The sequence below is a fragment of the Chrysemys picta genome, chromosome 1, assembly GCF_011386835.1.
Source record: "Chrysemys picta bellii isolate R12L10 chromosome 1, ASM1138683v2, whole genome shotgun sequence".
Classification (NCBI taxonomy): domain Eukaryota; kingdom Metazoa; phylum Chordata; order Testudines; family Emydidae; genus Chrysemys; species Chrysemys picta.
In genome coordinates this window covers 245,021,285-245,033,865 of record NC_088791.1, presented here as the reverse complement: position 1 = coordinate 245,033,865, position 12,581 = coordinate 245,021,285, and the positions used below count along the sequence as shown (strand labels likewise).

The following is a 12,581-nucleotide window of genomic DNA, read 5'->3' as shown; positions in this document are numbered from 1 at the left end:
ATTCTGGTCTTTCGCTTCCTTAAAAACTAAGTTGTATTTATTTATGAGTATTTCTGTGGTGCTTATCAGCACATTATCCAAGTACCTCACAAACACAAATAAATTAATCTTGGTTTTCCCATCTGTAAAAATGGGGACAACAAAGAAACAGTTTAAGTGACTTGTCCAAGGGAAATCTGTGGCAAAATTGGGAAGGGAATTGGGCATTGGGCTCTGAACTCTGTCTTAAATACAGAATTGTTCTGGGGACATACGTAAATTGGTAGGATGTGATTAGTGTACCCAGAGAGATCGACAGAAGAGGTGTGTAAAAGTCATAACAAACCTCTTCTCATTCATGATTAAAAAAAAAATTGTGTGGCATCTCTGTTATTGGAGATCATTTGCTTCACTCAGGTTTCAGTCTTCTATAAAACTGTAAATCCAAAGCTCTGGGCACCCCTGACTTACATTGACAATAATTTCCAAGAATAATCCTTGGCCTGCAGCATATGAGCAGTTTGTTGTGAGATTTTACAATCTAAACGCCAGACATTTTGAATGGACAGACCATGTGGTGGTATGGTTTTGTGCCTTGACTAAGTGTATTCTTGGAATCTCATTGCTGGTGTGAATGCTTGTGGAAAAAAATAAAAATTTCTCTTTGATCATTCTGGAGCAGTCACTTAAAATTCACCACTGAAAACTCATTTGCTTGGAATATTTACAGAAATCAAAACAGAATCAACCCACAATTTACTGAATTGTTTGGGGGGTTTGCCATCCATATTTGTCCTGCTCACATTGGCACAAAGTGGGAGGAATCTCATTTAGTATAATGCCGGTGATGTACATGAATGGTTGGTTACATATAGGTTTATAGGTCATTTCTTTGAAATAGCTTCTTAAAGTTTAAGACAAGTACATTGCCAAGTACAAAGTTCGTTTATACCAGAAATGCTGTTCAGCCTTTTGAAAATGCGCATGGACGCAACTCTCAAATTTTAGTCACCTTTTGGGCCCTTCAAAGTCTATTTGGTTTCATAGCTTTTACCTGTTCTGCATTGTAAACTGGAAACACTTACCTGCATAAAGGTGTGGCACTCTGTTACAAATGTCCCTCTGGTGATCTGCTTAAACTTATCACAAATGTCGGGGAGATTTGTGGCTTCCAAAATAAAAGCTTGGTGTTGCTTAATTAATGCTAAGGCCACACGAAAGATGATTTTCGATCCCTCATAGAATAAACAGTCCCAAATTCGGAGAACAGTCTGTAGAAGAAGAAAGCTGTTAGAAAGGTTACCTTGCTGATTTGTAGTCAGTAATGATTATTAAGGCATTATCAGTGGGATAATGATCTAACATATCAGTTACCAGGCAAATCACACCTTAAACCTCTTTTTGTCCCTCCTCCAATACACCCCTCAAGTCAGAGGACTGGCTTGCTGTACCTCACTCTGGGTGGAAACCCAGTCTAACTACTTCTAGACTGGATCGCTGAGCTGTAGCGCATTTCCACACCTTATTAGCCCAACAGGCCCACTGGGTTTGGTACCTGTGATTTCTCCAGGAACCTGCAACGGGTTGATTAGTGACTCAAAAGCAGCTTCTTCAAAACAAAGCATTATTTATTCATTCACCCGAAGGTGCATAGCTCACAGAGCAAAGGGTCTATATGGCATATATCCTCTTAACTAATCCTAAATCTTTCCTTGCCAGCTTTGGTAAATTCCCCTCAGCTGGGGGAAGCAGACTGTCCTGTTTGCAGCATGCTCTGTCTGTGTGCGTCTCCTTGATGCTCCCTGGGTTTTTGGTCCGGAAAGAATAAAGCTTGCCAGAGTAGTGGAGCCAAGCAAGGGGTATTCCCCTAATTAACGGTACCCCTATTGTTTCCTGGGGACTCTTGGTATACCTTATTATAACCCCTCATCTTTGCCATTGTTTCATTTCCTGTTAGTTTCTCTCTCACAGAGCTCTATGCGTTCAGGCAGGAGAATACCACACAGGTAACCTGAGGGACATATGACATTTTTAAAAAATACTGCACATAACTCCCCTGTTCTCCACTCACGTATATTAAAATATCTTCAAGTTATACTTACCTCTACTGGAAGAATGTCAATAAACAAGCATATAAACCAGCGTGACACTATCAGAGTCCACATGACACCATGTCTATCCATTAACTCTGCCACTGCTGGAACTTTCTTTCTCACAAGTTCTCCAAGGACCTCCTGATCGGTCTTCAACCCCATCATTGCTGGACTATAATAATCTTTAGAGGAAGAAAACAAAAATTTGTCAGAGACCAGTTTGAAAACTCCATAACATTAATTTGTGAATTTCCTGTAAAGTTTAAGGTACTGAAGTTATAAATCACTTTAACCATTTGAGCCCTGAGCACGAGTTAAATAAATTACACTGAGGAACAAGGGTATTTGCATCCTTGGCTCATCAACCTCTGATCCCCCCCCACACAAAAAATTACTTCCTGCAAGTCTGCCACAACCACCTCCCTATCCCAACTCCTTAACAGTTCATTTCTCAGCTTTGCTAAATGTTTTTGTAACCCCAGCCACAGCTGATCATTTCCAATCCAAGCAGAAGGAGCAGCTAAAGCCAATTTGGGGGGTGGTAGCTACCCCTATCTAAACTAGAAACCTAAAAAAGCCTGTGTGCACGTATGCAGACACATACGTGCGTGTGTATATTCTGTTAAAGAGAGTTAGTGTTCGTAGGCACGGGTCTGACAAGACCTCAGTTATTAGTATTATTCACTCATAGCACAAAACAAGCGCACCAACTGGTAATGCAAGCATCTCACTGTGCCTTCACTTACATCTTCATGGGATAAGAGGATTGAGAGTTAAGTCTTCATGTAATTTTTGTTGGTCTCTGCCAAGACTCCCAAACACACAGGACAAGGACAGAGATGATTTAAGTGAAAATGAAGCAATAAGGGGGAGAAAAACCCACTAGCCTTAAATAATTTTATAACCCTATCATCAGCCCCTACACAGTAGATTTTTAAGTATCCTTGAGAAGCTCAGAGGCAGCAGAGGAACACAACACAAAGTTCCACCTGCAGAAAACTGAATTCTAGAATAGCAAATTATAATGGAGATTTTATTATTATTAATTATTAAGTTTAAAATGTGTGCTAGGCACTTTACAAAGACGTACACAAGCAACCTCACCCTCCCCTGCTTGCAACCCAATAATAATTCTCTCTACATTTCTCATATCCAACTTCCAGAACCACTCTCATGGCACTACAAAGCACAACACATAACCTTTCGGACTCTAGCCCTTTATTTGTAATCTATAGTTTCTTCCTTCTCACCCATAATTCACCTGCTCCTGCAGAAAGCTTTATCCATGTGCATTATTGCTACTATATACATCCCTTCAGTCTCCACTCAAGGATCAGCCATAGGAAAGCTCTGAGTACTAAAACAAAACAGTCAGTAAGATGTATATGGACCCCTCTGAAAATTCCAGCTGCCAGAGTGGAGTAAAAAGGAATGCAAGAAGCATCAAGTCTTATCACAGACAAATAGCCAATACAACAATTCTCTTCCTTCTTGTTTTATGCTTCTCTGACTCGTTTGCAACTTTTGTGACTTGGAACATAGGTAAAGAAAATAAATCAAAACACTTAAATGTACAGAAGCATTAGTGTTCTGTAAACCAGGAATTTAAAAAATGCTACTTCAAAGAAAAGAAATAAGCACTTTAGCAATAGGAAAAGGAAGCAGGAAAACAAGCAACCCGCCCCAAGCAATTAAACACAAAGCAACTTCTCTTTTTGAGCATGTTTGAGATACAGGAACATTAAATAGACTCTAACCACTGGAGAGTGTAGTGGTACTGAAGTTCTACATGCTCTCTGCTATGTATTGGGTGTGATCATCTGATACGCTGAAATCAACAGCAGCTGCTCTTTTCAATCTTTATGGTACTGCAACAAAAGGAATGTCAGGATCTCAGTGAGTGTGTCAGGCCACCAACCCAACTTGTTAGAAATGCCAGAGTAAAATTAGATAAGTCATTCCTCAGCTACTGGGTCATCTGAATTAAAAACTGCTGATTAAACAGTTGCAGGGAAGCCTTGTTTAGATTAAAAATATATTATAAACTATAACTAAACTGTTACATAACAGTGCTACATGGCTGAGCAGTGTCTTCCTTTTCTAACTAGGGCAGCCTGGTTGTTCCTAATGTAACAGTTTCCATGCTGGCCTTCATAAGCAGAAATGGAATATTAAATGTAAAATGAAGAGAGAGTTGCAAGACAACTGAAAAAAATAAAGATTCATAATTTTAAACAGACTTATATCATAGATTATCAAGCCTTTTCCAGGATATTATAGCCAATACAGAAAAGAAAAGCACATACTAGAAGTGTCAGGGCCTACGGTATTTATTTTTTATATATCAAAATTGGGAGCACAGTATTCAAGTACAACCCATAAGTGTTCCTAAAAGTTCCTTACGTAAAAAACTACCTATAGATTTTCAGTCATTTACAGTGATTTTTCTGACAAATGTAATAGGTTGGTGAAAATATAGTTTTGATGCAGGGTGGATAAAAATCAATGGTTTTTTTGATAAAATGCTTTTTGAGGAAAAAACCTATCTAAAGGTAGTTTTAATTAAGGTACATTATAGCTCAAAGATATCTCATCATGGAATAGGGATTATAAATTCTAATTCTATAGTATGAGACAATATATTCATGTAATGTTTAAGAAAAGTTTTGTAAATGAGTTCCAATAGTTCCTGGATTAGGGACCCAATTTTATGGGGTTCCAGGGGCTTCTGTATAGATTATTTAGGTTAATCTTTCTATCTACCCAATGGGACTCAGTGCTCAGTCTAGAAGATATCATCAGAGATGCTTAGTTTTGCAGTTCTCAAACTGTGGATTTGTGTCTCCAGAGATAACATGCTTGTTAACAGCAAAAATGTCATTAAATAAATAAATAATATATAGTGGTGAGAAATAACAGACCTCAACCCTATTGACCCTCTGCAATCCCTTACCTCTCTCTAAAAGGGCAAAGTTTCAAAAAGTTCAATGAATAGAGGATTGTTGGGGGCGGAATAAATCTGGACAAGGAGAAGTCTGGAGATAAATGTGAGAAGGGAGGGACAGGCAGTAGAAACAAAAGTGAAACTGTTTGAGCAGCATATCCCAGAAGTCTTGAGGTCTTTCTGAGTGTAGCCTTCATTGATTTGAGATCTACCATACCGTTATCTCACTAGAAAGGAAAATCTATAATGGCAGCAGGCTGTAAAGAAGACCCAGTTTGGGTCTCATCTATCTCCGAGTTGTGAAGAATATGTATTAAGGTTATAACAACCAACAAGAATGCACTTTTATGTAGAAATCCATGATTAAATCGAGTCTTCCTGACTAGTGATTTAAATCAAATCAAATCCACCCTGCTTTGGATGTTAACATTCTAATTCTAAAAAGATATGGCATTAAAAGAATCAGCAGTTTGTCACAATAAAGCCTAAATTCTATAGGTGAACTTTAGCGACCACAGAGTAGAGAGAGGTCTCCGCATACAACCAACTGGACTATGCAGCCACAGATGCTCCATACAAAAGGTCTTCAGTTTTCACAGAATCATTTGGGTCACAGAGGACCTCTAGCAGGTCTTCTGTGACCCAAATGACCTTTTGCATCACAGCAGGATTAATCTCATTGTCCATGCCATCTTTGACAGATGGGCATCTAGTCTCACCACAGTGAAGATGATTTTCCAACCTCTCTGCAGCTTGTTTCAGTGCTTAACTGTTTTCATGGTTATAAAAATTCCAATATTTAACCTAAATTGCTCTCCTATTTTGGCATGGTTTACTAATGAGAATTCATCCCTGGCCTTTTCTGTAAACATCCCGTCACATGCTTTTTAATAGTTCTGTCTCTTATCCATTTCTCTTAACTTTTCCCCATGTGCCTTATTTTCCAAACCTTCTATAATTTGCTGCTTCTCTCTGAACTCTCTCCAAGTCTTAAAGAAAAAAAAAAAAAAGTAATACATGAAACTAAACAGTATTTCAATGAAAGCCAAATTACCATTTATAAGCAGGGCACTACTATTTATAAAAGGCAATATAGCATTTGTCTTTCTGCACCACCACCACCCCACTACTATTTTGACAAATAATAATAAAACATCAATATAGCACTCACTACAATATTTAATCTTTCTGTGTACTACTACCCATATTACCCCATTATATATCATCTTATTCCTTCCTGTAAGAATAATTTATATTTACCCATAACCAATGTAATTGATGTTAAACTCTTTTTAAAGTTTATTATCCTTCCATATGTTAATATTGTACTCCAAAGTATTTGAAATTCTTCCTAGCTTTATACTTCCAAATTTCTTTAGCATACTCTCTTACTTGCCCTATAAGTAGTTTACAAAAATATTGATTAGCAAATGACCAGAATGGACCTCAGTCAAAATCTCCTCCCAATTTGATACCGGCATTAATTATACTATATTAAATTTTTTTTAATTAACATATGGTGTAATTTCACTAGGAGAATTAATCTTGATAGGTCTTCAGAAGACAAAGACATACTACGCCATCTGGGTTCTTTATCCACTAAATTTTCACATGAAAGAAAGTAAGTTGCATGGTAAAATTTACTAGATAATGTTGCCTATTATTTTTCAACATTTCCCCTTTAGCTGCTGACAAATTCATCACTTTATTAACAATTCTCGGAATTTACTTTGTTTGAAGTTAAATTTACTGATCTGCAATTCATTCTCCCAACTTGTCTTAAAATACAAACATGATGTTTACCCTTTTTTCCAGCCCTCTGGGACCTCACCTGTCCTCCAGGAGTTCATGGTTCCAACACTGCAAATACTAGTAGTACTCTAGGGTGAGCTGTGGTAGGCCAATTTGATTTTTAATACCTTCAGGTTAAACAGCTCTTAGCCAGCTCTTTCCCCATTTTGTCTAATAGCTTCTCTCTTTTCATTACTTACTGCAGGTATCTCATTACTAATTTAGGTAATTTTTACTGACTGTTTGACTTGCAACCACCATCGGAAGCTGCTAATCTTAAAGTTATGATGTAGTATAGTGCTCCCAACTGTCAAGACGGCACCCAAGTTCACTTCATTCATAGTGATCAAACACAGAGCCATCCACTTCATGCAGCATCTGTTCTTAATCAAAGATATAAAGTACTGATCCTGAGAACTGCTGAGTTCCCGTTGCTCCATTGGAGTTGTGGGGCTCATCACTTCTCAGGATAAAGATTTTTATGAGTAATAAAAAAATGTTGAAACCCACACATTTTACCATTACTATATGGTGCTGGTATGTGTATTTAGACATACATTTGAGAGAGAGAGAGAGAGAGAGAGAGAGAGAGAGAGAGAGAGAGAGAGAGAGAACTAAACAAGGGATGGTCCCAAGCAATTTTTTTTTTAAGTGGTCGTGTTAATCCTGGGGTTTGATGAACTATCAACAAAAAAATTTTTTAATTGCAAAATGTTCTAGTCCAGTTAAGAATTTATAAAACAGTGGAAAGCTGCTTTAAATTGTATTTCATCTGTCCCTGTCATAATCATTTGTGTCTGCTTGAATCCTACAAGTAATGTGTCCAATACAAAGTTGCTGAAGATGGAATTGCCTGCTAGTGCTATAGAGCAGTAATGAGATTTGCAGGAAATAAGGATAAAGATTGTAAGGACTCTATGACCTTGTTCTCAGTTAGAAATAGATTAAGAAGAAGATCCAAAAATAAAAAGCACTACATATAAAACTTTTATATCCTTAAATCACTAAGAGAGAGAGAGCGAGAGAGAGAGAGAGCAAGAGAGAGAGAGAGCAAGAGAGAGAGAGAGAGCAAGAGAGAGAGAGAGAGCAAGAGAGAGAGAGAGCAAGAGTGTGTGTGTGTGTGTGTGTGTGTGTGTGTGTCAGTGAGAGAGAGAGCGAGAGTGAGAGAGAATGCTACTCCAAAAAGTAACTTGATATGAATTCAAAACTGTTGTGGACATGGTTGCAAAGAATACAAAGTTTCCACACAGAAACGTTACAGGTGTTTAAACTACTACATGTATATTCCAAACACACACACATCACAGGAGCTTTGAGGCATCATTCAAGTTCGGAATTTGAGGCAGTAGCCAAAACCTGTGACAGTATTGTAGTTCTGTTACATACCCTACATAATTTCTGATCATTATTTCAGATGTACATATCACCCCGAGACTGGGAGAAGACATGTCCAGCTATGTGGCATAGTTTTGATGCATGAAGTAATTTAGGAATTATAATCAGGTTTTGCAGAAGACCTTAAAAGATTTTGTTCACAAGAATATTTTTACTATGTTCATGACAAAGGGGAAAAAAGCTACCACATTTTGGGATACTGAGCTATTCGAAAACGAGCCCTGATGTGTGATTAGCAGATAATCTGATGCATAAGGTGCTCAGAACAGTATTTTAAGACTATATGCCATATGTAAGAGTCACAAACCACAGAGGTGCTAAGCACGAGCCTGATTTTTAGTCCTTGAACTAAGACTTAATATATTTCTTTAGTTTTGTGTAGCAATTCACCACAATAGACCACCTCTGTTTCCAAACCTTTGCATGGGTAGGACTATGAAAGTTACTTCAAAAAACTACTACTACAAACTACCAATTACTAGTTTCAGAAAGTGATCTGTAAAGTATTACTGATTACTTCTGTGTTTATTACCACCAAATTACTTGTCAGAACAATAAAAATCAAAGACAAAGATTACAAGTCATTCAGGTCACTTTCTAATGTTTATTCTAGTCTGTATGTTAACTAGTAACAGACTCCTAAATTCTATCATAACAAAAACAAGAAAGAAAGATTAAATGATCTCTTTGTTAAATGTAACAATTTTCAATTCACGCATCAGCTAGCTGACTTCTCAAAGATGTCAGCACCCAGGCCTAACCTAAAAGGGTTCAAAAGGGGAAGGTAGAGAAGTGTTGCAAATGAGAATAATTTGCTTTAACAGGTACTTGAAGAAACAAGAAAGGCTCTTGCCCTTCTCCTCTGACACTGAACGTTTCTCTAAAATGTCCATTACTGAAATTCATTGTCCCGATTGTCCAATATTGTTATATCTACACTCTCCAGCCCTGGTTTTGGGTGTGTCCGATCTGTTTTACTGAGGGTGCGGTCGGTACATGCAGGACTCGCCACCCATCCCAAAATGGACAGGATCATCTCAAAATTAAAAAGTTGTGTCTATCATTCCAAAACATTAGATGAGTCTGTATTTAGTACCCGACCCCCCTTTTTATATTATATAAATACATACATACATGCATAGTCCCTGCCTTACCAGAACAGGTGAGATTGGAGCTGGGGCTGCCTCTGCAACACTGAAAGAAGGCTGCTTGGTGCAGGTAGGGGCTGCTGTTTGAGGCTGGATTTCCCTGCACTCCATATTCTGGGATCCAGGGAAGCACTTGGTGTCAGAGAGAATTAGCAGGAGGCAGTAATTGGCAGAAGTAGTGGAAATAAATTAGTTACTTTTTATGTAATGAAAAGAATAAGATCCCTCGAGTTTACATTTTTATAAGTAACTGCTTTAAAGTGGATAGGATTACATGTTACTGAAGATTGTGATCCATTACTTTAACAACCTGGCATTGAGAAACTTTCCTTTCTAAAAAGCTACCTCATAGCTCAAATAGAAGTTATAGGTTTGATGGAAGAATCACTGGGTGAAGTTCTACAGCCTGCGTTCTGTGCGGAGTCAGACTAGATGACAAAATAGTACCTCTTGGCCTTAAAAATCTATTAATCTTGCTCATGCAGCTCCTACATGGCTCGCTCACTCACTGCAGCTCTCTGGTTGGCAATCCATGGCCTGCTTTGCCCAATATGGCACAGCAACGTTCTATCCCTGATCAGCTGCATGGGAGCTGAATAAGTAATGCTCCAACACCATCATGTTTGAGAGGAAGTGGGAGAATCACAACAGGAAGGGGAGGAGGAAGACTTAAAAGTTGTCAACTCATGTGGCAATATTTGGGGTTTTACTTAAAGCCCCAGGTCTTGAAGACATGTGATTCCGTGATAAAATCATCACAGCTGAGATTTTCTTTTTTAAGTAAGTTTCTAACTCTCTGGGTTGTGGAGACAAGCTTGAAAATAATGACCTGAATGCACCTGAAAGGCTTAAAACCTGGAAGGCAAATAAAAAGAACCCAAAGTTTGTTATATTTAAACAGTCTCATGATTTTTAAGAATCTCATGGGGGGGGGGGTTAACTCATTTTTGAATATTTGGGATTGGCAGTACTGAGACTAAGACTGAGACTACACGAACTAAATTAGCCATTTCTCCCTAGACAGCAGAACAGAGAGGTGGAAGTCTTATATTTACATAGCTGCGTTGTGTATGCGCCTAAAAAATACAGTTAGAGTATGTCATAAAAATGAAAAAAGCGAGGAAGTTGGCTTGCCTCCACATCCTCAGTAGTGCAGCACATACAGCCTGGTACAAGGACATAATAAATAAAATCACCCACACATTTTACAATGTGCCTGATTAATGATGTGCCAAGTTATTATACTTAGGCAAAGGGTGTCGTAAGGGATAAAAAATATAACGTAATTTTCTACTCATTCCGAAATAAAGAGAGAGACATTCTATAGCTCAATGCTACAAGTGAACATTCTCCCAAAATGTTACACCACAAAAATACTAACCAAGATTCTCAATAAGGATTAGTTTTTAATTAATTATGGATACTTTGAGGGGAGGTTAACGGTCAACTCCTTTTTAAACAACCATGTCCTACTGGAGAGGTAGAGCAGAGGTAGAGAAGATTGTTTCTGATAAAGATAAAGATAATCGAGTAAGAGAAAAGAAGGGAAAGATAATGTAACAAATTGTATTTCATTTTTGTTTGCTGTAATAATCATGTCCAGGCTGAATTCTACAGTCACCTCACAGATATACAGAGTCAAAACAAAACCAATTTTATGTAGTAATGATATTTGCAAGCATTACAGATATTGGAGAACATGACCTGCTGTTTTGACAAAGTCTACCTAGGAAAATTCTAACCCGATTAATAAACCCACTTCTTTTCAAATAATTAAAGGTCTGAATTAAATTACTGAATTTAAATATAGCAGTTACTCACGTCATTGCTATGTCCACGTCTAGTTTGATAAGTTTTGGCTACCTAAGCACTTTCAAATAGGTTGTACAAAGTTTAGGAAGGAAAGAGAGAAAGCAGATGCTCAGCGTCTCCTCCTCCATAAATGACATAAATAGCTCCTTTCCGAAACACAGCACTTTTCATAACACTGAGGAGCTGGCAGATACAAGGTTACACAGATTATTCACTCACTGGATGTTTCCAAATAGTCTGGCATATCTCCAGCCACTGAGCCTGTGTCACTCATACAGAGTAAATAAGTGAACACTTTACAGTAAGAGAGTTTAGGGTCACCCAATTGCTAACTTCTGAAATGATGTTTAAGTAACTCATTCACAAATCATTTTAGTCTTGTACAGCATTTTAGCCTAAACAACCCAATTGACTGGAATTATTCAAAAACAATACAATTTAGCAAAAACTTCTTTATGTGCTTATAAAAGAGAGGCAACTGCTCTTTTAATGAATTCACAGCTGTACAATTAAGTCTTAAGGACTGATGCCTTCTACTAAACAAGGATTTCTGGCTTTCTATGTTTGTTCATAGGATCCTGGAGGACAGCTATATTGTCAGTTAAATATCAAGTACAAGAAGATTACCTATTCTTAACATAGCTAAGTGAGAAATGCTGTGCTTCTAATCAGATTATTTTGTACTTAAAAATAACCCTACAAAGTTAAGTTTGCTTTACAAGAGTGCTATAGTCACACTGAGACATACACAGCATGCAGTGTTCTATAAAAGAGTTGGATGGAGGGATAAACTTTAAAATAGAAAGTTCAACACACATACACACTCGACTCTAGTTTGAAATTTGGTGATGGAAACCAGTCCAGTTCTTCAAACTCTTATTATGTAGCAAAGTAACATAATCCACTTATTTCAAGATTAAAGCAGCAATCAACAGAATTAATTTTAATCTCAAAATACCAGTTTCCAAATATAGCAGGCACAAGTGAGATTTCATTACCAGCAGCAAGAGAGAAAACCTAGTATATTAAAGACTTCTAGCAAATCAGATAGATAATCCATAAAACGATGACTAAAGTTCCTACATGATGCTTGATTCTCCTAGTTATTTACCACCAAAGAGAAGCTAACAATTTCTAATACATATAAGTGGACAAAAGTTACATTACATACTGCATAACAAGTTCCTCATATACTTCCATAACACTGAGCACAAACATGTCATTTATGTATAAACTATATTGACATCAATTCAGTAGCATCTATTGCTAACAGTTTAAATTTATACAAAATAATAACTGACCCAACAACATTGTGAAACAGTAAAACAGTTTTGCAAAATTTTAAGTTACAAATATAATGAATCCCTAGTAAACCCTACCAATTACACAGCATTCCCCCAACTTTTGAAAGTTGAGCCC

At 37.4% G+C, this 12,581-nt stretch overlaps 1 protein-coding gene across 4 annotated transcripts in view; it reads right to left on the bottom strand.

Annotated features, from left to right (window-relative positions):
• Nucleotides 1–12,581, bottom strand: part of GRTP1 (growth hormone regulated TBC protein 1) — a 68,400-nt gene that overhangs the window by 23,109 nt on the left and 32,710 nt on the right. For all 4 annotated transcript variants that reach the window (XR_010600443.1, XM_065591874.1, XM_065591871.1 and 1 more), the window contains exons 6-7: nucleotides 2,082–2,254; nucleotides 1,065–1,250 (exon numbers count right to left, since the gene is read on the bottom strand). Coding sequence is in view for 3 of the 4 variants with exons in the window: in XM_065591874.1 (XP_065447946.1) it covers nucleotides 1,065–1,250; nucleotides 2,082–2,254 (359 nt within the window). In the remaining variant the exon portion in view is untranslated. The remainder of the gene's footprint in view (nucleotides 1–1,064; nucleotides 1,251–2,081; nucleotides 2,255–12,581) is intronic.